This window comes from Odocoileus virginianus, chromosome 3 (assembly GCF_023699985.2).
Source record: "Odocoileus virginianus isolate 20LAN1187 ecotype Illinois chromosome 3, Ovbor_1.2, whole genome shotgun sequence".
Classification (NCBI taxonomy): domain Eukaryota; kingdom Metazoa; phylum Chordata; class Mammalia; order Artiodactyla; family Cervidae; genus Odocoileus; species Odocoileus virginianus.
In genome coordinates this window covers 46,891,966-46,919,294 of record NC_069676.1, presented here as the reverse complement: position 1 = coordinate 46,919,294, position 27,329 = coordinate 46,891,966, and the positions used below count along the sequence as shown (strand labels likewise).

The window sequence follows — 27,329 nt, the reverse complement described above, 5'->3', positions numbered from 1 at the left end:
GCTAATCTCTATATATTATCACACTTCATACCCACAGTAATCTCATGAGATAAATATTACTAATTCCTATTTTATAGATGAAGAAACTGAGGTCTGAAGAGGTTTATTAACATGTAGCAACCATACAGCTTGAAAACACTGAAACTAGAACTTGGGTCTCTCTGACTCCATAGCAGCTTTTACTCAGTATTTGCTTTTTGAGTTTGGGCTTTTTGATAAGACGAAAGCCCAGGTCACTGGCTCTCAGATCACCAGAAAGCATGCTGGGATGTCAGCTATTTACCCTTAGTGTGGGAGAGGGTTTTTGAATTGAGATAATAAAACTTGGTGCAGAAGCAAGTTGGTATGGTGCTATGGGTCTTTATGTATCTGGACCCTTGGAAAAACCTGATTCTGCAAAAAACAAGAAGCTTATCAATTTTTTAATTGCTTTAATTCAAATTAACTCATTTTTCTGATAGTTTTATCCCTCAGAAGGTTAAGGGAAAGGGCTTCACTGAAGTGGTATTCTGAGCGTCATGAATGAATTGTTTGGTGAAGTGAAGGTGTTGGAAACTTTAGTCGAAAGTGACCATGTTCAGAGAAACCAAGGGAAATACAGAACTCTGAGTTTGAGGGAAAGAAGATTTTAGATGGTCCAGGGCAAAGCAGATATGATGTTTGGGCAAGGGCTTTGAAGGGAAGGATGACTCATAGTCTGAACAATGAAATGTGCTTAGTACAGTCACAAGTGATTACTGTAAGGAACAGAAAGGAGACACCTATTCAGGCCAATAAGGCCACTTGGGGAGTTGTTAGTGTTGAGCTTTGTCTAAGAGATGGTAAAGGGTCCTGTAACCAAGAACAAACAGAGAACAAAAGGTGTAGATCTCCGAGAACACTGTCAGGACTGAGGTGCTAAGAGCAAAGGACCTGCCTGAGCAGTTGGTGTTCGGAGTGAGGAATGGCAGGGAGGACACTGGGCCACCTGCCCCAGCCAGGTGACTCGGTGTAGCAGGTGACAGAGGCCTCATTGCCGTCCTTCTGTTTTACCTCTTCACTTCTCTTTTAAGGAGAATGGCCCTCCTGTCAGAAAGAGTACAGCAAATATGGTTAAGAAGAACTTGAGGAAAGAGGGACAAGAGCCACTGGCTTCTTAAAATTAGGGTCTGAAAAATCAAATGAAAGCTCACGGATATCATCATGAGACTGTGTACATATGGATCTTTAAGCATCATTGAGAGAGGAGTAAGAAAACATGGTAACTGTTTTGCTTTTCAGAATAACAGGGCAAGTTTTGAGACCTCATTTATGAGCATTTCTAAAGAGAGATGATCTCTTGGAATTAGTGTGGGTTCCATGAAAATAGACTGATTTAAAGCTTCATCTCCCTTCCTTCCTCTGTCTCTTCCTTGTACAGAATAGTACATTCATCTTACGTGTAACACTTGATAACTTTTTAAAAGTGAATATACCCATGTAACTACCACCTGAGTCCAGAAATGGAACTTTATCAGCACCCCAGAAGACTTCCATACTGCCTCTTAATTCTGATTTCTTTTTTAGAAAAATTTGCCAACCTACAAGTTAAGACTCAGTGTTGTAGACAAAAAGGGAACCTACATTTCAGAAGTGTTTGTCCAAACATGTAGCAAAGTGACATTTTAAATGTTGCTGTTACTAAATTTTTAATTTTATAAATAACCACATTCATTGTTTTGGTTTTTTTTAAATCTTACCATGCAGGAACAAATATATGGTGTCAGTCCACCCATACCATTTGTAACTGGCTTTTTACCTGCTCTGCTTGTATTCAGGGCCATGTTGAGGAACCCTTGCCTCATCAGAGGGTGATAGGAACAGCCTTCAGGGATTCGACCTGGGCAGGCCCAGTGTGAGTCAGTTTTGTGATACTGCTACCGAAAACTTGGATATGGCCTCAGTTTTTAGGAACAGATGACCTTGGGGCAGAGTATTAATTATTTTAAATAAAAATTGTTAGTGAATTCCAGAACTAATGGATGAAAGTTTGGTGAGGAACAGGTTGTCTTCATATCTCAAGGAATCTCCCTACAAAATACATGTCAATTTTGAAGGGACAAGGAGTATCTTTACAGTGGAGAAATCTGGCAGGTACCACCACGATCAAGTAATCAAAGTGAACCCAGCCACTCTTGAGCCTGAATGATGTCACCTTGTGCAGCCTCATATGAGGTGCTGAGAGAGACAAGACTGCTTTTGTGTCACTCCTGCCAACATGCACTACCTCAGTCTAACCAGGAAAACCAGGAAAACAGGAAACACATCAGCTTCAGGTTGTGGGACATTCTACAACTGGCCTGTGCTCTTCCAGACTGTTACTGTCATGAAAGAAGACAAACACAGACTAAGGAAAGCTGTCTCAGAGTTAAAGGAGATGCAGAGACATGCTTCTCAATTCGTAATATAAGGCCTGGGTTGGACCTTAAACTAAAATTATTTGTCTATAAGGATATTTTGGAGACAGCTGGCAAAATCTTAATATCTGTAGCTCATGCATCAATGTTAATTTCCTCATTTTGATAACTGTACTGTGGTTATGTTCTTAGGAAATACACATTTTATACATTTGGGGTAAAGGGGCTTCAGGTTTCAGGAAAAATGTGTAAATATATAGAGAGAAAATATAGTAAAATGGTACCAATTTGTGACTCTTGATGGAAGTCTTTTTTTATTCTAGCGAAACCAGAGAGAAATTTTAATTCCTTTTAGTGTTTTTCTTATTTGACTAAATTGCAGTAGAATAGCAAAACATATTTTAATGGAATGGATAATTATATCCTTTTTCTCAAATAGTTTCCTAAGACAATTTAAATTTTCTTAAAATTAACCTATATCTTCAACATAGAGTTTTTGATTCTACACTCTTGAGAATGGATTTTGTGGATAATGTTTTTTCTTTTATCTCCTGCATTGGCAGGCGGATTTTTTTTTTTTTTTTAGTTGGAGGCTAATTACTTTATAATATTGTAGTGGTTTTTGGAAGTCTTTTTTCGTTTTGCCACTTTTCTGTAAGTTATTTTTCTGTGTAATTTTCTATGGTATTTTTAAATTTTTATTTATTTGGCACACTGGGTCTTAGCTGAGGCAGGTGGGCTCTTTAGATGCGGCCTGTGGAATCTAGCTCCCTGACCAGGGATTGAACCCAGGCCCTCTGCACTGGGATCATGGACTCTTAGCCACTGGACCACCACTGAAGTCCCTCTATAGTAGTTTTTTAGTGCCCAGTCTGAAATTATTTGGACTTCCCCGGTGGCACTAGTGGTGAAAAACCCAGCAACCAGTACAGGAGACTAGAGGTGCAGGTTTGAATCCTGGGTGGGGAAGATCCCCTGGAGGAGGGCATGGCAACCCACTCCCATATTCTTGCTTGGGGAATCCCATGGACAGAGGAGCCTAGTGGGCTAGAGTCCATGGGGTCTCAAAGAGCCAGACAGCACTGAGCAGGGTGGGGCAGGGGATGCCCCAGGTGTCCGTGAGGCAGTGCTGTGTTTGAGAGCTCCCAGATGTCAGGAAGATTCTTCGGTGCCCCTTCCTCTGAGTCCCCTTTGTCTCTCCCAGGGTGGGCAGGTTATCGTTCTGTATGTTTGTGTCTGGAAAGATGTTCTGGAGATGCTCTTGTGAGCTGTATCATTGTGGTGAACTGCGGGCGGCCTACACTGTCTTCTGTGACTGGCAACTGTTTGGGGACTGTATTTGAATGGGTCCTGTGACACTCCCTTCTTTTCTTCAGTGTCGAGATGGAACTTCTAAGGGATCCAGCGTGGTTCCCACCACAGTTACATGGTTTGAAGCTCACTACAGGCTAGAAGTCTTTGTTTCTCCTGGCAGCTTCATTTTCATGTGGAAGAGTTGTATGTGGGTTTTTTTTCCCCTAAGTTGGTAACTGTCCATGTCTTGATTGATTAATTGATTGCTTAACCACATTAATCCCTAGATGGTAGGCTAGTGTAGATCCTTAATGAGCCTATTTCGGGAGTACACATCCTACAAGTTGTTGTGTTCACAGGTGACCCAAATCACTGGGACTCAGACAGGCTGAGGCCTGAGGTCAGAGAAGGGACCTTTCTCTCTCTGAGTATGCACAACGTCATCAGGCAAGATCACAAACGATTGAGCCTGAAGTTTCCCCCTTCCCCCACTGTACAGCATCTTCTCAAAGAGCATTTCAGAACAGTGGCAGCTTTGTCTTCTGTTATTAAGACAGAGGAATAATGATTGTCCTACCTAGAAATACTGCAGGGACTCATGAGAGAGCACATACCCTCTGTGTCTCCAGCGTGCTGTGAACAGACCCAACATCTCGGTTTGGGCTGGGGCTCTGGACCACACAACTCTACACCAGGAGTTTCACCTTAGCATTTCCTCAGCCCCCATTGAAGCCATCAACCCAGTCCGTATTTCCTGTCCTCTCCCTTTCTGTTTTTCTCCTTTTCCACTGATTCAGACTCCCGTTTTAGTTCTTACTGTTCTGATTCACCCATGAGCATGCTGGGTGAGCAGATTCTGTGCATTTCCTGTTTCTGGGCACACGCCCCCGCTGCCAGCAGTGTCTGCTCCACAGCCCCCATGCATTGCAGAGGACCCCACAAGGAAGAGGGCCTGTGCTTGACTTACTGCTCTGCCCTCACCATCTTGAAAACCCTCAATTTTAGAACAAGGGTCCCGTGTTCCCTGGAACATTATGTAGTCAAGTGCCAGGCAGGGAGGAGGCACTGCCTGCCTCTGAAGCAGGCAGCGTTGTCCTGAACCCCCGTGGCCAGGCCTGGCTGCCCACCCTGAGATCAGCTCCACCACCCCCTCAACACCCCTCAACACTTGCTCAGCCTGGTTAGCTAAAACATGACCTCTGACCCTTGGCAGGTTCCCACATCGGTCACCCCAACCCAAATTGTTTGTTTTTGCAAATGCAGTCTCTTCCATTTCTGCAGTGCCCCCTCCCCCCGACGCCAAGATTTACTGAGGAGCAGCTGCTGCTGTCCCTCTGCACTCAGACAGCTGACTCGCCTGCTGATTGTGAACATCCCAGTAATCCAAGTGCTAATGGTGTTTATTCAGCCCAGCCGGCTTAGCACAGAACAAGGTTTATTCTCATTTATCTCATGGGAGACGAGCTACGTCCTTAATATCCTTCTGTTGACTTTGAGCACACCAGCACCACTGATGTCACTGAGAGACATGCCAGGCCCCTGCCCTTTTAACTCACCCAAATCCTCAGTTGTCAGGACACCCATCGTCCGGCCGGCAAGACACCCCCATGCCCGCCCCCAGGCTCCGTGGCTGTGGCTCTGATCCTGAGTCTGTGGACTGGGAGGGGCTGAGACCAGCACACATGTGCCTGGGACCTCTGGGCCGAGGAGAAGCTGTGTTCTTCAAGGGTATGGTCTGGCCGCAAAACATGTACAGCAAACGTACTGTGATTGTAATCTTCCAGTCTGGCTAGCATTTTGGTGCTCACTGGCTTTTCTGTCTTTAACTCAAGGTAGTTTTAGCTCTGCCTCCTAGGTGAAGACTCTGAAGCAAAGGGACCCACCCAAGGTCATCAGCCATTTTATAGGATTCTCGCTGCGTATTCTCCTGGCCCTGCCCCTTACACATGCTATAGACCTCACTCTGCGCTGCTTGGGGCACTTCTTTCCCTCAAAATGGCAGAGAGCATTCAGAGCCCAAGTCTGAGCTCTTGGGAGAGAGGTTCTCTAAGAGCAGGTTGGCGTCTGCCCTTCCAGGGCAGACTGCTCAAGAGAAGCCCTTCTCCACTGTCCCTGATGGATGGACTGAGTAACATCTTGAAATGCGAGATTGGTCTTTTCCACCCTCCGGCTGTATTTCCTCAGCCCCTTGACTGGACCGCACTAGAAAGCTGTTTTCAGAAGGGTTTTGTATGGAGTCTCTGGCATGTCCATGGAACCACTGAAGCCCTGGGCCCTGGGGTAGGGCCTAGAGTTAGGTGGGTTCTCTCATTCAAGCTGGTCAAGGTGTAGGCCCAGGGCTGCCAAGGCCACACTCGGCTATAGGCCCACATTTGGCCAGTGGTCCTACTCTACTTAGGCAGGTCTTCAGGACTCTGTCGCAGGTGGGAAAGAGTCGATTGATTGCCTCATGAAAGTGATTCTATCAAGTGGCAGTAGGCACGAGGCTTTCCCTTTTTCTCGCTGGTGTACTTCTGTGTTTGAGCTGTATTCTTTCCTACTCTGGATGGGCTTCCCTCCATTTAGAGGGGTCAGGACGAACCTGGCTGCTGTTGGCTGTAGGTACCCCTGGCTTGCAGCACACTGTCTGCCTTGTGGAGAAGAAACTTCTGTGTCCTGACTCCAGGGTCAAAGACTGAAGGGCTCTGATGGCCTGTCCTCGGCAACCCACTGAGGGCCTGGTGAAGGGGGAACATGATGAACCAGTGCTGGGCCACAGGCCGTGGGGGAGTCCGTTCCAGGAGGAAGGGAAGAAAGGGTGTCAGAGCCTGTTGAGGGGCAAGGATGCTGGGCAGGTACAGACACACACCACACCACAGCGCCGGCCTGACCTGCGAGTGGTGGGCTGGCCTGCCTCAGAGTGTCCCTCCAAGTCCTCTCCCATCCCTGGGTCATTGGCCTGACACGGGCCCTTCTCCTGGGCCCTCTCTTGTGTTTGTGCCCTGGAGGCACATTTCTAACTCCGCACTTTGCCTTGCAAGTGTCGAGGAAAGAGAAGCAGGAGCAAGTTCCACTTACTGGGCAGCTTATGGGTCCTGTGTCTCCCCTGCTCAGTCACAGCCTGACCTGCCTTTGTGTTGGGGGTCAGCTGCACCTCTCAACCCCGTTCTCTGTGATTCTTCAGGGCAGCCTTCCACTGAATGGTCTCTTAGCCTCTCTGGACATGCTCATGTTGTCCCCTGAGCACATGCCAGTCTTCTGGTTCACAGACCATCTTCCCCACCTGACTCCCACTCTCCTGCAATCTGCTTTTGGGCAGCCCTGCTGACTCTTCCAGACAAGACTTTCCTATTCTTTCTTTGAAGCCCCACAGACCATAGGTTCAGAGCCAGCTGGCAGGGCCTAAAGTTATGTAGCCATTCACTTATTCACTCTACAGCCTGTAAGTCGAGTATGGTGGTGTGGCGTCTCTCGTATGTGTGGAGCCTGGCTTGTCAGTGTTGAGTGGCAGAGAAGAGGCTGCGTGTCCGCAAGGATCTCTTCTGCACACGGGGCATCTCTGAGCAACTAACTGGCTGGCCTGTGCCTTCCTCTAGATCTTCCCTGGCACAGTGCCATGTGGCCCTTTCTACCCCACATCAGGCTTCTGTGGACAGAAATACTGGGAAGCCATGTCTCTTCTTAGCTTTGGGCATGTTTTGTTTACTCCCACTGGCTTATCCTTCCTCTGGGGGATCCTAGGGATTTGCCTACAGACTGCGAGCCCTCCCCTTGGCCCTGGTAGTTTGTTTTTTCACTGTGTGTGCTTCGGTTCCCTCTGGGGTTTGGGTCTTCTCTCCCCTTCTGCCAGCTGAGACCTGGGTGGGCAGAGACCAGTCTTGTTTGTGTCTCTCCCCTCCCCCAGCTCTGCCCAGGCTGGTGACAGGGAGGTGCTCCAGGGTCTCCCTGGGGGCCCCTCTGCTCCTGAGCTGTGTCGCCTCTCTGGGTTTTGTTCTCAGCAGATCTGTAGACGAGAACGAGTCTTCACATGCTGTCTTTGAAGGAGCTTGTCTGTGCCGCTCTGGGGGCCCACTGGGGATGGGGCTCCTCTGTGCTGTTCCCTGAGGCTGATGCGATGTTGGGCCTCCTAGCCCCCGCTTCCTTGGGAGACTGCATCTGACATTTGTATGAATTTTCTCAGCATGGTTGACTTCTTTTCCTAGACCCTGCCTGTTGCGGGTGAGCGTTCCTCAGACACACGATGGCAGAGACAGCCCTAATTAGCTCACCCTTTGATGAAGCAGCTGCCTGTCTCAAGTTGGGGGAGCAGGGGTAAGGGAGAGGCTCAGCGCCAGACTCCCAGTGTCAGTGCCCACCTGCCTGTCTGGAGAAGAGCTGTCAGCCTTCCTCTCCAGGGACCCCAGCCCTCTTCTCTAGACGGCTCTTCAGACACGAGTGAACTTGCAGTGGGAGAGGCTGGTACCCACCCTCATGTCCTTTCTACAGAGGAGATGCAGAGGGGTGCAGGCTCCTCCCGTTTTACAGTAGGAATACTGGCCCTGTGTGCTCGGTCTGACTGAGCCTTGAAGCCACCGCCTGGCAGCAGCAGAGGGTGGGCCGTCAGGCACTCACTGGGCCCCGTGACCGTACTCTCCGGCCAGGGCCTCTCCCATGAGCCGCCTGCTCTCTCTCCTTGCCCGCATCCCCTTTCTCTGGGTTTTGGACCAGGAATCGTCTCTGTGATTTGTCTGTATCCTGAGCATTGATTCATTCTCCCCATGCTGTGAGAGCCCCCTGCTAAAGTGGGGGTTTGGAGAAACAGGTGCTTTTTGGGTCTCCAGGGCACTTCTCGGCAGCCAGAGCCCGGAGGAGAGGGGGGCCATCTGTGTGCTTGCGTCTCACTGGGGGCCCAGCCCCCACCCCATCCCCTTGCCGCCAGTCTCAGGCTTTCACTTGCCTGCCACCTTTCCCAAGACCTCATAAGATTGAGAGGGCATCTCAATCTTCCTCAAGGGCCTGATCACACAGGTCCCTGCACTTGGCTCAATCCTTAATTCATCACCAGTTTGGTCTTAGAAAGCAAATGGTTCCCAGCCATGTCCCTGTCTGGCACCCTGCCCCAGGGGAGGTCTCATCCTTCAGGCCCCCCTGGGAGGGGGGCTTTGCCTGAAATGTTTGTTTGAAGTTCATCGCTCTTTTCTCTAGCCCAGAATGGGGACCGGAGTTCCAGGGGCAGCCCTGGGTTTTGAGTGTTTCATTGTTGCCCGTTTGCTGGTTGATGCAGTCACGGTTGTACACGTGTCAGCTCTCTCACTCCCTGTTGTCCGGGACCTGCGCCACGGCAGACCCTGTGCTGGGATGCGGGTACAGGCGCAGAGTGGAGAGTGCGGCAGGAGGCAGCTGGGTTGGTCCTGTGTCGGGATCTCCCCAGGACCAGAGGCTCCTGGATCCTATTCTTTCTGCCTGCCTTCCTCCTCACGCTCTGTCTGTGTGCGTCGCCTGGGAGGGGAGAGGACAGAAGAGGCCTTGCAGCTCCACACCCCGCTAGTGTTTCTGCAGAGCATGATGGTCCCAGGACCTTGAAGGCAGCGGGGGAGCAGGTATGGCTGCCTCGAGGAGCGTGGAGGAAGCTTTCCATTGGAGAACCCTGAAGGAGCACGTTTAACATAGCAGGATCTTAAAATGGGATTTCCATCCCCAGATCAGCCCAGCCTGTTGGCTGATGTGGAGTGGACACTGGCCTGGGGCCCTGGGCCCTGTCGCCTGTGCCATTGGCCCTTGTACCCAGGTGGACCCGCGCCATTTTGTTTCTGTTTACCCAGCTAAGTCCTTGCCTGTCCAGTGCGGGAATCCCCCCTTGTTCTTCCCCAGGGATGGCCGCTGTGGCGGCAGCCCCCTTACCTGGGCTGGGCGTGCCCCCAAGTTGGTGAGTAGGTGCAAAATCATGCTTTCATGTTCTTCCCCACAGCAACCCAAAGGTCCAGGTGGAGGCCATTGAGGGGGGAGCCTTGCAGAAACTGCTGGTCATTCTGGCCACGGAGCAGCCTCTCACCACAAAGAAAAAGGTGCGTTTCTGCCCTTTGTTCCTGTTCAGACCTCAGCACACCTGTGAAACCTAGAAGGCGAGGAGGGTCCCTCTCCAGACTGCACTCGTAACCCTTGGGGGCCTGAGTGGTCATCCCTGGGTGGCATGGCGAGGAGGGCTTCTCTCTGAGGCAGGCAGGCAGCCTGTGAAGTGTCTGAGGCCTGGGTTCAGCTCCCAGGTGCTGTTCCAGGTTCAGCACCCCAGTTCCTGCCCTGGGTCTCCGTTTGTCCACTGGGTGATGTTGAAGGTGTCTGATGTCTCTCCTGCTCTCTCAGCCTTGGGTCCTGGGGTGCAGCTAATCCGGAGGGTGGCAGGTGGAGCCAGAGAGAAGGGGGCTTGGCTGGGGCACTTGGGGCTCCTCCGGGTGCCTGCCCCAGGGCCTGGTTTCTGTGGCCCCTCAACCCATCCGTGTCTGTTTCTCCCCAGGCCCTGTTCGCCCTGTGCTCCTTGTTACGACACTTCCCCTACGCCCAGCAGCAGTTCCTGAAGCTGGGGGGGCTGCAAGTGCTGAGAAGTCTGGTCCAGGAGAAGGGCATGGAGGTGCTGGCCGTGCGTGTGGTCACGCTGCTCTATGACCTGGTTACCGAGAAGGTGAGAGCCTGGGGCCTGGCCTCCCCTGCCCTCTGCTTTGTGTGTGCTTCTGGTCATTTGACCTCCCCCTCCCCCAGTATCTTCCATCCGTCCCTCCATCCTCATGGTGGAGTGGCCTGAGCAAATGTGCCAGCCCGGAGCTGGGCAGGGATGCTGTGGAGCCCAGGACTTCTGAGATGTCACAGTGGATGTTCTGTGGGAGGTGACTGCTGAGCTCAAACCTGAGAGCTGTGCCGAGTGGGAGGGAGGAGGGGACGCTGGCAGTGGTCGGGACCAAGTGTGCAGGCACAGGGGTCAGTGTGACCAAAGGCCCGAGCAGCCAAGATCAGCCCTCCATGGAACGAAAGGTCATGTGTGGTGAAGTATGGAGTGGGAGCGACCAGGAGCAGGTGGGGTGGAGCAGCTTGTGTCTGGGGCCTCCACAGCAGCCAGGAGACCGAGGAGCCGGGCTGGAATAACGCTGAACCTGAAGGTTCTGGAAACCTCCTCTGGGAGCTTTGGCTCTGGGCCGGGCTCAGACTAGCTGCCATCAAGGGCCCCAGGGACTTGCTGCCTGCAAAGAGACTTGGTGCCCAGCCCACTTTGGTCTTTGTGAGCTTATTAAGGAGAGGGTAAAACCAGCCAGGCCTGATTCTTAGTTTAGCCGCTGCAGAGAGCTCTGGCAGGGTTTCCTCTGTTGCCTCTCAGGGGCCACACTCTCCCCACAGCTGACTCGGATTAGTGGAGCAGGGCTGGGCAGCCCCGGGGACCACGCTGGAGACAGAGATCGCCCCCCTTCCTCGCTGTGCCTCCCTGGCTCCGTGCACCCCTCCCCCAGGCCTCAGGCTGGGTCAGGGTCCTCCGTTGCCGCTTTCCTCTCCGCCTCTTGGCTTCTGTCTGTGTGTGCTGCCCTCTGGTCCTGTCTCATCTCTCTGTCCCTCTCCCTTGCTGTCCCCTCCCCCTCTCTCTTCCTTCACCCCTCTAAGCTGCAGAAACCTGATTTCTCAGAACAGCAGGCAGCCATGTGGTGCTCACATCAGTTAATAAGGCCTGGGTACAGTTGACGTCCTGGGAACAGGCCAGCAAGCCTGGGGAAGGATGTGTGCATTGGTTGGCATTTCCTGGGAGAACCCTGTCACTTTCCCCTGGTGTCTTGTGTGTCTCTGCTGCCCCCAGCCCTGGCACAGGGCACTGTGACTGCATCATCCCCGGGGAGCCATTGCTAGCAGTCTGACCAAGGCTGTCTGAATCAGCTGGCCCAGGAGCCGGACTGGAGGCTTTGGGGTGCCATGAGGATCAGGGAGGGCCTGGCGTCTCTCTGCAAACAGTATGAAGATTGCCGTCTGTCTGCAGGAGGAAGATGGTGGAGGGGTTTCAGCCGGAGTGTTGGAACAGATGGCACACGTGCTCTACACTTGAGGCCGTCAGGGTGTCTTGTTCTGTGGTTTCTCAGAGAGAATACACTGGGGATGGGTACAGGGCTCCTGAGGGAAGAAGTGTGACAGGGTGGAGGGGTGCCATGCTCCTTGAGGGCATCTTTGGTGTGGGGAGGCAGTGGCTGGACTTCAGAATTGCCAGGGGAGTGTGGACCCACCTCTCAGATTGTCAGGCTCCTCGGTCCTTGCCCCTTCCATTGTCTGCCAAACACCAGGCATTTCTTCTTCTGTCCCTTGGCTCTGGGCAGGCCCTTTACTAAGAAACTGTGTCCTGACATCTGGGCTCCTGCAGAGCTGGGACGCCTGCCTGTGGTCATGAACCCGCATCTTCTTGTGCCTCCATGGAGCTGAAGGGCCCTTCTGCAAGTGTTGCCTGGGTGTCTGCCTACCCCGGGCCGGGCCCAGCCAGTAGTCCCTGCCCTCCTGGTGCTTCCAGGCAGACATTTACCAGAGACCCTCCTAGAGTGCATGGGCCCTGGAGGCTTACAATCAGGGCCCTGACTCTTCGGGGCAGTCAGGGGAGTTGCTGAGATCCGAGGGTTGAGTGAGGTGGACTGTGGAGTTGGTGCTGGGTGAGAGGGTGCCTGGAAGTGCGAACTGCCCCTGCACAGGCCCTGGGGGAAGGTTAGTGTGACAGGTGCCAGAGTGAGAGCACCAGTGGGGAGGCATCCAAGCACCCGGGGGGCAGGGCCTGCAGAGCCTCCATGTCCCAGGCAGGGGAGTCCATCTTTATCATCAGAAATGCCCAGTGTGAAGGGTTTAGGGTGGGGCCTGGAGGGGGGCAAGCTGGGCCCGGGAGGCAGGGCACTGAAAAGTACAGTGAGGAGCAGGGCCCCTGGGGCAGAGAGCTGGCAGGACTGGGGTGTGTTTTGCAGGTGGAGCTGGCGGGATGGGAGTAGGTTAGGAAACGACAGCCATGTCCCTTTCAGCCTTTTCTGTGTCAGAAAGCTGACCCTCCCTGCTTCCTCTGCTGGCTTTGAGGAGCCCCAGAGCCGTCAAGTGGTCTGCTGTGGGCCCTGAGCTTTTTCTGGGCTTTCTTCTTGCCTGCCCTGTCATCTGCACACCCCATTCTCCCCTGGAGTTAGGGCAGCGAGTCCTTCTTTCTTCCTGCGAGTACATTTAGTGCACCCACTGCTGCCTCTCTGTCTCTGCATACCTTCCTCTGACAGGTGAGCTAAGTTGGTAGACTCCTGGTGGCGTGCTGTGATCGTGCAGTGGTTAGTACTCTGCGTAATGAAATGAGGTGGTAATCTGTCAGGTCGCAGGTGCTCCCTTCCCTGCCTCTGAATTCCTGCCAGGCTTGGTTCCCACCACATTCTGTTGGAGCTGGGTTTCTGTACATCACCAACGCAGGCCGTGTGTGTAACTTCCTGCCCAGACTTCCCTCGGTGTAGAGGCCAGGGATGCCTAGGGCTCTGTGTGGTGTGTGCCCAGCCTGGCCCTGGTGCCCATCCACCGTAACAGCCTGCGGGCTACAACCATGGGACAGGCCGAGGCCTCTTGTCACAGCCCTGCCATGTGTGTGAACCCTCCACCCTCGTCCCCTCGGACAACTCCCACAAGCCTCTCAAGACTCAGGGAAATGCCAGCCTCCTCTCCCCTCCATGCCCGACTCCTCTGAGGCAGTAGATCTGTGGTTGTGGTGGTGATGCTGCCGCTGACACAGCTGACATTTGACGATGGTAAAGCTCACTTTGTTGGTGGGCTCCGTGTGCCAGGCACTGGCTGTGTGTCCGCTGTCCCATTGAGTCCTCCCAACAGTCCTGAAGGGGCTTCGTCATCTCGTCCACATGAGAGATGGTGACATTGAGTCCTAGGGAGGCTCAGTGCTGGCCCAAGGCCATTTGGTCATTCAGCTGTCAGCGGTAGAGCAGGATTTGAGCCCAGACTATCTGCCTCCACCCCACCCTGCTGCACGAAACGCACTGTGACATTTAAGACTTGCTCTGCTAGATCCTGAGCTGCTTGAGGGCAGGGATCCTGTCTCCATCTTGGTTTCTCCAGCACCTGGCACACTGCATTTTTTTTTTTTTTTAATGAGTGGATGGATGGATGGACTGGACAGCCTGGAGAGCATGTGTGGAGCTGTGAATCCAGCTGACTTCCCCCCTGAAGGGCCTTTGAGGCCCAAGGGTATGGACAGAGAGGAGACAGACTCACGGGTCAGCCAGGTGCCTTCCAGTCTGAAGGGCAGAGCTGACGGCTCTCTGTGTGTTCTCTGTCCCATGTCCCCCCACCCTTGCCCCGGCCACGCGGACGGCAGATGTTTGCGGAGGAGGATGCCGAGCTGACGCAGGACATGTCCCCCGAGAGGCTGCAGCAGTATCGCCAGGTGCACCTCCTGCCCAGCCTGCAGGAGCAGGGCTGGTGCGAGATCACCGCCCACCTCCTGGCGCTGCCAGAGCACGACGCCCGCGAGAAGGTGCTGCAGACACTGGGCGCCCTCCTGGCCACCTGCTGGGACCGCTTCCATCAGGACACACAGCTCCACAAGACACTGGGCACCCTGCAGGCTGAGTACCAGGCACTGGCCGCCCTGGAGCTCCAGGAGGGCGAGGACGAGGGTTACTTCCAGGAGCTCCTGGACTCCATCAACAGCTTGCTGATGGAGCTGAGATGAGGCTGCCCCTGACACTGGGATGCTCCTTGTGAGAATGAGGGGCACCAGCTTGGGTGGGCTCTTCAGGAGATACCAGGCAGTAGGGAGGACTTCCCTACTGGGGCCTGGGCATCATCTGGGCAGTGCTGGCTTGGCCATTAAATGGAGGCATGACAGCCGATGTCTACTTGTGTCTGTGCGGTCTGGGCACAGCGCTTTGGTGGTCGCTGGGTGACAGGGCTCCGAGGTTCCCTGGTGCTGTGCTGAGTGGTCGCCTGGTAACGGGCCCTGTGGGAAGGATCCAGGCCCAGGAGTTAAGAGAATCCCAGCTAGACCCTGCTCTCTCCCACCAGTGGCTCTGTGACTTTGGGAGGACACTTAGCTTCCCTGAGACCGTTTGCTCCTTTGTCAGAGGGGAATGCCATTAAACGCGAGAAGACACACAGAAAGCACCACACCAGTGTCTGGCACTCATGCTCGTCCCTCCTCACCCAGCTGTGTGGGGCACTCTGCCCCCTCCATCCCGTGCCTGCATGTTAATTTCAGGGCCGGTGGCAGAAGCTTGAGGGCATCTCCACACACAGGGGTGCTGTGTCAGCCCAGGAAGCTGATGGGTGAGGCTGGAGCTCTTCATTGGCACTGGGTCCTAGGTGGTGGGACTGGGGGACTCAGTGCACTCTGGAGGCCTTTGGGTGGAGGTATCACCCTGGGAGAGGAATAATCTCTCTACAGCTGGTAGTGGGAGTCCAGGCCTGCTGGGCCCACCTGGCGGAGCAGAGGGGCCTGTCCGTGCCCTTGCTCCTCTTCTGCGTCCATGTGATCTGCACTGAGCTGAGGTGGCAGCCTTGGAGGCAGGGGCAGCTGAGCCTGACAAGCCGCAGCCCCCACCCCGGAGAGGCGGAGCGCCAGGCTGGGAGCCTGCTGCAGGTTGCCACAGCAACCCCTGCTCCGGGCTTTCCTGATTTGGATTCTGGTGCGTTTGTTTTTCAGCTTTTCCCAATGCACCAGAGGCTCACTCCTGCTGCTTAGGCTGCCCCTCCCAGCCTCTGTGTAGAACTCTCCCCATCCCAGCTTTGCATGTAGAAATCGCACTTTCGCTGAGCTGAGGGCAAGCTGAGGCCCAGAGGAACCTGGGGCAGGTCAGTGGCCTCAACCCTGCTCCTGCCCACGGAGAGCCTGGGAGGGCTGCTTCAGCAGAGCGTTCTCCTGGGAGGCAGGAGGGAGGCCAGGGTCTGTGGAGTTGGGGTAGGATGCCTCGGGGCCCAGGCATCATGGGGATCAGTCCACTGAGTTGGATGCCTGCTGGCTTGGGTGTCATGGGGCTCAGACCAGAGTCCACAGTGTTGGATGCTTGCTGGCTCGCAGCCTCTAAACCTGTCAGTAGCCTTGTACATTTCACAGGTGAGGAAGTCACGGCCAGGGAGGTTGAATGATCTTCCTGAGGTCACAGAGGTGGCAAGGGGCAGAGCTGGAGTTTGCTGGGCGGAACATGCTTTGGAAAGGTTGATTGTTTGGCTCAGAAAATCATTTTAATCTGACAGGCGGTGGTGGGAGGGCCAGGAGAGATGGCTGAGCAGGCCAGGTCCAGAAAGGTGCTGGGACGTGGGAGTGAGTGAGGGGAGGCAGACAGTACCAGGCGACTGAGCCCACAGCCAGGTGATGGCACTGCGTCTGTCGTCTCCTTCACATACACAACACAAGGCGTCAGCAGGGGTGAAGCTTGGTCTGCAGTCTGCCTTCTCAGTGGCCTCATCTGGGTCGTCCTGGACCTCTGCCTTCTTAGTCCTTAGTCTCAGGCCCTGACAGAGCCTCCCAGGAGACAGGCACAGTGTGACCCAGGACATAGGCCGCAGGGGTGTGGATTCTGGTTCCACCATCCAGTTCATCAGCAACTGTTGTCTGCAGGTCTAAGAGGAGCCCTTGTCTGCCTTCCCTTGGGTGACATCAGGACCTAGAGCCAAGGAGTACAACCTGGGCTACATAACATGATGTCTGGCAGTGAATGCTGAAAACTGTGAAGAAAAACAAAGCCCAGAATGGGGGATGAGGAGTGTCAGGGAAGGCCTCTCTGAAGAGGTGCAGTGTGAAGAGAAGGAAGTGAGGCAGTGAGCACTGTGGGATCTGGCGAAGTGCTTTGTATATAAGGAGATAGCAGAGGCAGGAACATGGCTGGGGTATTGGAAAAAAAAGCAAGAGTTGGTAGAAGGGAGAATAGTAAGCACCACGAGGAGGGCGGACCCTGGCAGCTCTGGTGAGGACTGGAGCTGCTGCTTTGCTACGGGGGCCATTGGAAACTTGCGAGCAGAGGACAGACCCGACGTGACTGACATTTTAACAGGACCACGCACGTTGCTGTGGTGAGAATAGACGACACCGGAGTGCGGACAGAAGCAGGCAGCCCACACAGCGTCTGATGTAGAATCCAGGTGAGAGCTGATGTGGTGTGAACCAGGGTGATGATGGAGAAGGTGACACGAAGTGGTCAGACTCCACATGTGTTTTAAATGTCATCATGAGAGGACCTGCTGACTGACCTCATGTGGTGTGTGAGGGAACAGAGTCAAGGATGAGGCCTTACCTCAGGATTTCAACAAAGGGTGCGGCACAGCCATGTTTTAGAAAATGAACCTTGACCTATAGCTGTCATCTCACCCCAAATTTAACTCCAAAGCATATATAGACCTAAATGAAAAATTGTACAACTTTTAGAAGAAAATAGGAAAATTAGTATTTGTGACCTTATGTTAGAGTTTTTAGCTATACCACCAAAGCACAATTCATAAAGTTAAAAACTGATAGATTGAACTATATCAAAATTAGAAACTTGTTCTGTGAAATTAAGAAAATAAAGACAAGCCAAAAACAGGGAGAAAATATATACTTGGCAAAAAGGATTTGTATCCAGAATCAATGTAAAAAAAAAAAAAAAAAAAAAAACTTGACAAAGGATTTTGTATCCAGAATATATGAAGAATTCCCAAACCAAGAAAACAGTCAATCCAATTTTCAAAAATAAAGATTTGCAAAGACATTACCAAAGTGGATATACAAATGACACATCAACAGGTGAAAAAAATGCCAGTGAGACAGCATCTCAGTCTCATTCCTAGGTATTTACCCAAGATAAAAATCTTTGTTTATACAAAAACTTGTACTTGAACATTTGTATCAGCTTTATTTGTAAAAACAAAACAGGAAACAGGCACACTGTCCCTTTTCTGGGGGTGGACAGACCAACAGGGTAATAATCCTCTCTGCTCCACAGGGAAGGAACAGATCACTGTGCACGCGTGCGTCTCAGATGCATGCTGCTGACTCGAGAGAAGCCAGGCTCAGAAGGCTGCATACTGTTGCTTTATTTATGTGACATTCTGGAAAAGGCAGAACTATAGAGAAAGGGTTTTTTCAGGACTTAGGGGACATTTCAACAACAGCGGGGTAGCACAGTGGAATCTTGGGGAGCATGCTGGAGCTGTTCTCTGTCTCAGTTGTGGTGGTTACACAACCACCACGTGTGTCAAAATTCAAACACCCCAGAAAGTGAATTTTACTCTGTGTAAATTATAGCTAAAAAATTGTAAGGTAATAAATACTTCCCTGGTGGCTCAGATGGTAAAGAATCTGCCTGCAATGCAGGAGGCCTTAGTTTGATCCCTGGGTTGGGAAAATCCCCTGGAGGAGGAAGTGGTAACCCACTCCAGTATTCTTGCCTGGTAAATCCCTTGAACAGAGGAGCCTGGTGGGCTACAGTCCATGGGATGACAAAGAGGTGGACACAACTGAGCAACTAACACTTTCAAATACTCAAACGTTTCCTTTCCTAGCATTTGACTGTTATCTGTGCTTCTGAGATTCCTTAATGTCTATCGCATCTGATGGTGGAAACACTAACTATGCACTCGAATTTCTTTTCCCAGCTCCACCAGCAGGACACCTCGTGGGTGACTAGAAATCTATGGTGGGAGTATTTATACCAGGGAAGTTGGGAATGTTACAAATCAAGGCTTAATTTATTGTTTTCTTGATTGTCTAGACTTAAAAGAGGGTGCTGAAGACATTAATGCTAATTAGGCTTTGTGTGTCATCTATATCTAGCATAAAAATTGAGGAAATTGTCTTACAGTATTCTGATTCAGCAAAGTCATCATTCCCTGTCAAGTGAAATGCCCACATGTGTTTTTGTTTTTTCACTCCCTTACTCCTTAAGGTAAACAAAAATATCAACCAACATTAACGTCAGAACTAGACTCATTTGTCAGTTTCAACCATAGGTTGGCTATAGATGCAAGATTTGAGCAAAAATCAAAGAAGGCCTCAGTGGAATTTAAGCTGTGTGGAATCGAGAGTAAAGAATATTGCGTATTTCATTGTACTGTAATTTCTTTATAGGAGTAAAATGTGTGACAAAATATATGGATATATATGCAACCTCTCCCCATCCCACCCTGAAAACCTGGTTGTTGCACATTATTCATCAAGCAGAAGAGAACCACGGTCAGTGGCCTGGACCAGCTGAGTGTTAGAGACCAAGACGGGGAGCATGTTACGGAGTTGAGACTCGAGCAAGGTGAGTGAGGATGTGATGGTGGAAATCTGGAGAAAGCGTGACAAGGAGGGAGAGCGTGGCCGCCAGCAGCACATGGGGCTGAGAGGAGGGCTGGACCGAGCAGGGAGAGTGATGGTGGGCACTGGAGACAGTCCCAACGTTCCCCTGAGAAGCTCTGTCTCGGGGAGGGAGACGCGGACCCAGGAAAGCTTTTTGTCTCTTTAAACTCTGGGGTCTATGACAACATGTTTTTGTGTGCTGATGAGAACCACTGGGGGAAGGCAAATTTGGTCAGGCAGGAAATGGGGGGTAAGAATTGAGGGCTAAAATGATTTTGGACTGGGATCCAGTGATTAGTCATGGGGTGGCCTCACCCAGGAGCCCGGAGAATCCCCGCAGGCTGACATGCAGTCCTGAGGGCCTCTGTGGGAACGGGGCAGGTGCTGCAGGAGCCTGAGGGCTTCTCTGGGGCTCCTGAGGGCTGGTCAGAACCTGGGGGCCTTAGAGGGACTGTCTTGGCAGCTGGGAGGAGGGGCTGGGCGACTCATGAGCTGTGTGACTTCGGTGAGGGAGTCGGTCCCCACTCCTGTAGAGTTTGAGGGGCAGTAATAGTGACACGTCACGGGCAGTAAACCACCAACAGGGGGATGTGGGTGAAGGCCTACACGGGCCCTGGGTGTGCCCAGCATGCGGCAGCTCCTCCTCTTCCTTCAGTGGGGGGGTGATCCTTGCCTGGGTGGAGAGGGGAAGCTGTGAGGATTAAGGCTGCAGAGGTGAGGGGGCTCCTTTGTAGTGTCTGCCCAGGGGTTGTGGGAGGCACTGCCCTGTGGTTAGCAGGGCAGAGGGGAGGGCAGCAGGGCTCTGCCCACCACGCGTGAGGTCGTGGCCAGAGCAGGGGTGCAGGGCAGCTGGGCCCAGAATGTCAGGCTGAGGCGCCAAGGGGAGGAGCTAGCCTGAGGAGGTGTCACACAGGGAGGTGACGCTGAGGATTGTGGCTGCCCTGGCCGAGAAGCAAGAAGCCTCAGGATGTGAGGGGAGGGGAGACAGTCCTCTTAGTGGTGGCCAAGGGGCAGGAGCAATCCCCACACAGACAAGGTGAGGCTGGTCTCCCCTGAGCTCAGCCCATAGTCTGAGGAGGGTGGAGGACTCAGGATTGCTGGGCAAGATCTCTGATGCCACCTCTGTGACCTGCTTTCTGCCTCCCAGTATCTTCTGACTGACTGGTTTAAATAAGCAGTGAATCATTCGAACAGTTAAACAACTATTTCTCCAGCATGTACCAGGGCCTTTGCGAGGTTATGGGTTCACCGAGACCACTGCCTTTTCCCCAAGGAATGCCAGATGGCTCTGTGTGGGCTGGCACTGTGACGCCACGTGCTGGGGGCAACGGCCAAGGCCTGGTGAGAAGGGGGTGGTCGTGGGCCACGCTTGCCTGTCATGGTCCAAGGGGAGATTGTAGGTGCTACAGCAATGAACACTTTACTAAAGTAAATTTTAATGTGTATTAGAAAAACTGTAGTACATCAAACATTTCATAGCTTTTGCTTGAGGAGGAGGTGAAGCTCAGTAGAACCTTCATCTTTTTGGTAAAGTGTGTGCTATTAATGTTGGGATGGCGAAGGTGATGCCTGAAACATGCAAGTGATGGGCTCATGGGGGGCAGCATGTGGGCATCCCAAGAATTGCCTCCAGTGGGCAATGTGGGTGCAGAGAGGGCACGGCCTGTTCAGATACTCCCAGGGCAGGCATGGGGTCTCTGAGGGCTGTGTGCAGAGGACTGACTCTTTAGAAAATGTTTTTGGAAGCTTCTTTTACCACTTGGTGGAGAGTGGATAATGGATGCTGGGGGCTGAGGGAGGGGGCTGTCCAGACCAGGGTGGGCTCAGCCTCAGAGAAGTGGATGGGCTGAGCAGACAGGTGGACTAGACGGTCTGCCTGGTGCTGGGGTGCGGGGCTGTAGGTCATGGCAACAAAAGCCATGAGTGTTCCAAGTGTCATCGTGGATTCTGAGTCATCCAGGAGGAGGGGCCGAATGAAGGGAGGTCAGTGTCTGTGGGCCTGGCCCCACAAGGGATTCCCCGGGTCCCCAGGGTACCTGTTCACTGTGTCCTGGGCCTTGGAGAGTGGGTTCCTATCCCTGTGAAGCAGGGAGGCAAAATACCAGGGGAGGTCTTTCTGATAGAGACTTTTGACAAGACACCTGAAGGAGATCTTGAGAAGGAATGGGGGTCTCTGGGGAGAGCAGAACCAAAAGTGGCAAAGGGCAGATGCAAAGGATGGTGAGAGGAAAGGCCAGAGACAACAAGCGGCCACGCTCATCAATAGGACTCTGGCTTTTAGGCCATGGAAGGCACTGGAAGGTTGAGCTAAGAGAATGACATGCTCTAACTCGTCTCTGAGGGGTTACTGTGAGCCATGGAAACTGTGACCAGGGACGCCAGGCGGTTGGGGGGGAGGCCACTGCAGTGGTCCACGTGCAGACGACCGTGGGAGCCACCTCCTGGCCTGTGCCCCTGTGTTGTCCCCTCCCACCATGGACCAGGGGTGGTTTTTGTCACCAACATAACTGACGGCATCATGTATCGCTTTGAGGATCAGGTTTTTAAAACATGCGGTAGCTTCCATCTGGTTGCCATTCTCTTGGTTCCTTCACTCTGGTGGGGGCGGGGGGCAGCTGCCATGGCATGAGCTGTTCCACGGGAAGGCAGGCCCACCAGGCGTGGACCGCAGCCTCTCGCCCCCGCCCCGTGAAGGAGCCTCCAAGTGGCTCACAAGCCTCCAGAGACACAGCCTCAAAAGAGACCCGAGTCAGAACCTTCCCCTCGGCTGCTCCTGGATTCCTGATCTTCAGAAACTGTGAGTGATGATTGTTGTCTTAGCTGCTGAGTTTTAGGGCAGTTTGTTATATGCTAAGAGAAGCTAATGCAGTGATGAGGCCTTAGACCAGCTGATGGTGAACAGAACTGGTGAGAATTAGTTGGCCCCAGCATACATTTCAAAGGGAAGAATCTGTGTGAAATATGTATAAAGACATCCAAGTGGAGAGTATAGGAGACCGCCAGTTTTAGAAGTCTAGTTCTAGGAAAAGTTGGCATTTGGATGGTATTTAAAGCCAGAAATCTGGGTAAGATCAGGAGTGAGCAGAATCAAAGACAAGAGACTGAGGACTGAGCCCTGGGACAGAGAGCACAACTTCGAACAGCTAGGAAGAGGAGGAGCATCGCGTGAGAAGACAGGAAACCAGAGTGAGGTGCTTCGGAGGACAAGGGAGGAGCTGTGAGCAGGGAGGGCCTGTGCATCTGGGCCGCTGACAGTGAGGAGAAGAAGATGGGAGTGCAGAGCTGACTGGAATGGCGGGAAGTGAGGAAGGGGGGGAGACAAGGACGACACACTCTTTAGGGAATGGGGATGTAGGCTGGGAAAGGACAGCAGGTTTAGGTTTGTAAGGCAGCCATTATCATGGTACAGTTGCAAACCAGTGGGGATGATTCAGAAGGGGAGGGGTGACATCCAGGGAGATATGAAGGATGCCTCTGAGGTTCTGGCCTGCACCCTGAAGTGTGGACATGTGAATCCCGTTGTGGGCGCGGCCCTCCCAGCCTGGAAGCTACAGGGAGGAACAGCCCTGAGCCCTGTGCAGTCTGCTCCCTCCCGGGGCAGTACCATGCAGGAAGGAGGGCCACGGGGAGCTGGAGCAGGGCAGGTGCTGGGGGCCAACCCCGGAGATGTCTGATGTAGACTCCACTCTACAGGAAAGCAAAGAAAAGGACTCTGGCCCCTTAGACTGGGTTTCATAGAGGACTTTATTGGGAAAAGTTAGTGTAAAAAACATTCAAATTCATAAAATTTAAATAAAGTAAAATTATACCTTGTAGTTATAGTAATCACTATAGTAATCACAAATAAGGTAAGTCTAAATTACTGCCTAAGCAAACACTATTTTGTCAGGCTTCTCTCCAAAGCCCAAGGCAGGAAGCACTGCAATTATTAGAAGTGAAGCCAATGATGAATTTGCATTTGAAGCTGAAGGAAGGTAAAAAACCATGTTCTGATTATGGCATCACAACATTCTAGCCTGAAAAAAGCAACTTTATTAATGTCCCACAGCAGAGTACATTAGTAATTGTAACCATGCGTTAAAATCCTCGTTTCATGTTATAAAGAGAGTAATCCATTTTCTTTGAGATACATTGTTTTAATTAGTTTCGTGTGATCTGTCCCTCTAAAGACCTGTCTGGGAATGTTCCTTTCTCCAGGGCCTCCTAAGACGCCCGGGATGCTTGCTCCCGGTCGTCTTTGGTCATTTACTACCAGCCAAGTTGCCAGAACTGGGGGAAGCCCCTCCCTGAACCAAGCTACAGGCAGATACCCTCTCCCAAACCTACTGCTGCCACCACTAGGAGGACAGGCATCTCAACTTGGTCAACAGTGGTACTAACATGTCCAATGTGGGAGTCTCTTTGGTTATGGAATTTTTACTTTTAATTATTTAGGAGTATAAAAAATATAGCTAGATATATGCTCCTGAATTCTAGGACTTAAACACAAGTACATCCTTGCAAAATTCACCAGGTTGGCCAGGTCTCAAGAATCTATTTCCCTACAGAATCTAACATCAGTTTTCTATTTAGCAAATACATGAGAGTAAAGAACAGTGAGGGGTCTTTAGGAGGGCCGTGGGCAGCCTTAGATGCTGTCCATAGCTTTGAACTCACTGAGGGCCTGCACGGGGTTCACATGCTTCTTCTGAGATGCCCTTTTAATCTTGGTCTGTGTCTCATCCTGTTTCTCTCTCTTCACCAAGGGCTTTTTCTCAGGCGCCTTCATCTTCCACGACACAGCAGGGAGGTTGAGGGACGCCATCCCCTGGGACTTCTGGTATTTGGTGGAGGCCACGTACGATGCCTTCACTGTCTGCACCACCGCATTCATCAAGTTCTTTGCAGCTTGGATCAGGGACATGGCGCTGTCCACCTGAGAGGCACAGACGGAAGGTGAGGAGCATGGGCCAGGGTCTGGGGTGGAAGGTCCAGCTGGCCTGTCAGTCCCTGACAGGGAGTCCCCACTACCCCCGGGCCTGGCAGCAGCCCTCGTTCCTGATCAGCTCTCCCGACAGCTAGGTGCTCTCATCCAAACACCCTGAAAATGCCTGTGTTTCAGATCTTCTGAAGGGAGGAGTAATAAAACATAAGGTACCATTACCTTACCTGCCCCACCCCTCAACAGTTTTCACTCAAACAAGGTGGGGGACGATCTGCAGAACAAGCACTGTGAACAGCCACAGGGGTGGGTGGGGGGCTTAAGTCAACCTCCTGGACAGAGAGCCCCATGCTTTCAGTAATGACCCAGGGGGCTCCCCTCATATTTAGAGAAGATGGTAATCACTCCCCAGAGACAGGGGCATTGATGTTGGAACAGGTAAGCAAATGGTCTAAGTATGTCCAACATTCAAAGTTCTTTGAAAGGAAATTGTGTGGGGTTTAGCAGAAGCCACGAAGCTTCCATGGAGGGAGGTGTCCTTGTTCCCCTAGGGTGACAGGTCCAGAACTGTGCTGTGCCCTGGGAAACAGACAAGGGGACAGAGTATACGGGGGTTCATTGAGGGTAGCGGGGGTTTGAGAAAGGCTGTATGTCTCTGCAATTTCTGAACAGGCTCACTTTCTCTACAGAGGAAGAAAAGAAAGGAGGATAAAAATACTCTTTCCCACAGAAGAAAAAGGGAAGAGGCCAGCACATTCAGGGCTCCTAGCTGTCACCAACTGTGCTCAGTGGAGCTGCAATGCGCACAGAGGAGCCGACATGCAGCCCTCAACCTCCGCGAGGAAACTCTGGGTCCCCTCCCAGCACGTCCTCCCGACACTGACAGACGAAACTTACCCCAGAGACAACCAGCTCCCCACCAAGGTTCTGCACCTCGGCCTTGACTTTGCTGCAGATGTTGAGCTGGTGGCAGTAGAGGGCGATGCGCTGAAGGTAGGCCAGCAGGTCCTGCTTGCAGGCTGAGTCTGGGCACTGATGAGAGAGCAGACTTAGCACCAAGCAATCTGAAACACACCCAACCCCTAGGGCTATTCTCACACGCTCAGTCAGTGCCCCAGCTTCCACACTCAGTGCTGCAGCAAGGACGAGAGGATTATCCAGGTTCCCGGGCTGTCACCACCCTTAGCGACTCTGCCGGGTCCCTGCCCCTAAGTGAGAGCGAGAGTCTGCCTCTGGAGAAAAGGGACAGTGCCACGAGCTACAGCGAAGGGCTGTCTGCTCAGAGGGACCAGACCTCCGATGTGAGCACTGTGAACACCTGATGAAACGAGAGTCATTTCAGGCAAAGATGGAGAGAACAAGTGAATCAACCAAAGCAAGCAGGGCACCTCTCAAGTGTTGACGCAAACACCTCCCTTCTGTGAGGCTGGGGTTCTTTATTCTCAGCAGCTCCTGAGGCATGGCAGAGCCATCCCTCATTTGCATTTTAAAATGGTTGTGTAAGACGACCGTGTTGGGAGCTGTGTGGAGGGCGGAGCAGGGAGTCGGTGAGGAGAGGCCATAGTCTTGCGGGCACGGGCTGTGCACGATAGACTGAGTGGTGGCTGCTGAGAGGAAGTGACCAGATGGTGCTCACATTCGTGTGGCCAGTAGATGTACTGGGGATGAGTACCAGATTATACATGAAAGAGGGGCGTTGAGGAGGGTTTCCACGTCTTTGGCTCGAGCAGTGGGGGGGCCACTGTCACTCCTGCAGCCCTGATGCAGGCTAAGCATGTGGACACTTGAGGGAAAGGAGTGGGAAGGCTTTGTAACTATAGCTGAAAATGGCCTGTAAACCTTCCTGGAGGTTTACACTTTTTCCAACACATCAGTAGAGAAAAGGGATGAAGGCTGAATGGTTGGGAACATAGAAGTCTTTCCCCACCTGGGCACATCATGCGTCCAAAGCACCAGACAGAAGAGCTCCTGATTCCTACATGAGACATGTCCACAAGAGTCTCTCACACACTTAATTTCAGTATATCATTGGGGCTTGCAGAATTAGCTCCTACCCAGAGCTGACATCCTCAAGAGATCCAAAGACCTAACAGTAAAGGCTGGTTTTAGCTGTCAATCAAGGCAAGATTTTAGGACATACACACCTGCTCCAGAGATGTGCTGTAATGCAAACTGGGTCTGTCTTACAAAACTTGTCAAAGAAACAGGTATTCAGAAATCCTTAAAACTCTGTGCTGATGTTAATCAAGCAGGTTGGTGAGTTAAGAACAATGTTTGAGATGGGAAAAGTGCTGTGGCTCATGAAAAAAAACACCGTTACCACCACGTCCAGGATGAACTTTGAGGCTTGTGGGACAAGTCTGTTACTTACATGGTCTGCAATGGTGCGGCCAAGCTTATCCATCCTGGAGCCTGCTTCAGCAATTTTCTTGGCGGCACTGATCACATCTGATGTGTTTTTCAGTGGTCCTTTACCTCTGAAAAAAGGGAACAAGAATGATTGTAACTAAAGCCCTCGTAGGTGGAGATGAGCAGCACCTCCTGCCTGCGTGAGGGGGCCTGCAGGGAGGGGCTGCTCACCGGGTGAAGTCCGTCATCTCCATCATGATCATGCACATCTGCTTGGCCAGCACGATGATATCATTGCCACTGTCATCCCACTTGGACACCTCAGCATCCAGCTTGCTCTTTTCTTCCTGAAAACTAGCCACCTGTTCTGCAATCTTTGCTTTTTGCTCCTGGGGAAGCTGAGCCATGATCGCCTGAAATCAGAAGCACAGAAAGCTCTTACATAAAGAGAATATGAAGTTCTCACAGTGCATTAACTAAGAATATTTCCACCAAGCAATCTATGACATAGGTACGATGATGCTTTAATAGGTTTCATTTTGCCTGAAGAGCCACTTATTCTTATTTTGCGCAGAAGTTTATAGCTTCCTGACCCACTTTCAAGAGTAAGTTTTGGTCAAGAGAAAAATGGGGTGTGAGGGGCTGAAGGCTAATGTACAAGTTTCGTGATCAAACCTCCACAGGGACAAAACCTGCTTAACTTAATTCTTTAAAAGTTTCATCATCTGAAGTCAAAGACAAATGCCACATTAGACAGGTGGAATCTGATTTTTTTAAAAAGATACAAATGAACTTATTTACAAAACAGACTTGAAAACAAACTTAGGGTTGATTACCAAAGGGGAAACATGATGGGGTGTGGGTAAATCAGGAGCCTGGAATGAACGTACAGTATTTTATACACATAAGGTAACCAAGGACCTACTGTATAACACAGCGAATTCTACTCAATATTCTGTGCTAACCTATGAAAGAATCTAAAAAAGAACAGATATATGTGTAACTGAATCACTTTACTGTACACTTGAAATTAACATAACATTGTAAATTAACTATACTCCAATAAAATTATTTTGAAGAAAAATAAACTTCCTTTAACCTTAAAAAAAAAAATATCCCCCGCCTCCTGCCATGGGGA

At 51.8% G+C, this 27,329-nt stretch overlaps 2 protein-coding genes across 20 annotated transcripts in view; one reads left to right on the top strand and one right to left on the bottom strand.

The window, feature by feature from the left end:
• The window catches only part of SIL1 (SIL1 nucleotide exchange factor), a 246,115-nt gene extending 231,347 nt beyond the window's left edge, over positions 1-14,768 (top strand). For all 12 annotated transcript variants that reach the window (XM_070465454.1, XM_070465455.1, XM_020908409.2 and 9 more), the window contains 3 exons: positions 9,595-9,691; positions 10,138-10,302; positions 13,981-14,768. In XM_070465454.1, the coding sequence (XP_070321555.1) occupies positions 9,595-9,691; positions 10,138-10,302; positions 13,981-14,337 (619 nt within the window). In that variant the 3' untranslated portion in view covers positions 14,338-14,768. The remainder of the gene's footprint in view (positions 1-9,594; positions 9,692-10,137; positions 10,303-13,980) is intronic.
• Positions 14,769-22,647: 7,879 nt separating this feature from the next.
• Positions 22,648-27,329, bottom strand: part of CTNNA1 (catenin alpha 1) — a 320,722-nt gene continuing 316,040 nt past the window's right edge. For all 8 annotated transcript variants that reach the window (XM_020908383.2, XM_020908385.2, XM_020908382.2 and 5 more), the window contains 4 exons: positions 26,423-26,604; positions 26,214-26,319; positions 24,740-24,874; positions 22,648-23,836 (listed from right to left, as the gene is read on the bottom strand). In XM_020908383.2, coding sequence (XP_020764042.1) covers positions 23,549-23,836; positions 24,740-24,874; positions 26,214-26,319; positions 26,423-26,604 — 711 coding nt within the window. In that variant the 3' untranslated portion in view covers positions 22,648-23,548. The remainder of the gene's footprint in view (positions 23,837-24,739; positions 24,875-26,213; positions 26,320-26,422; positions 26,605-27,329) is intronic.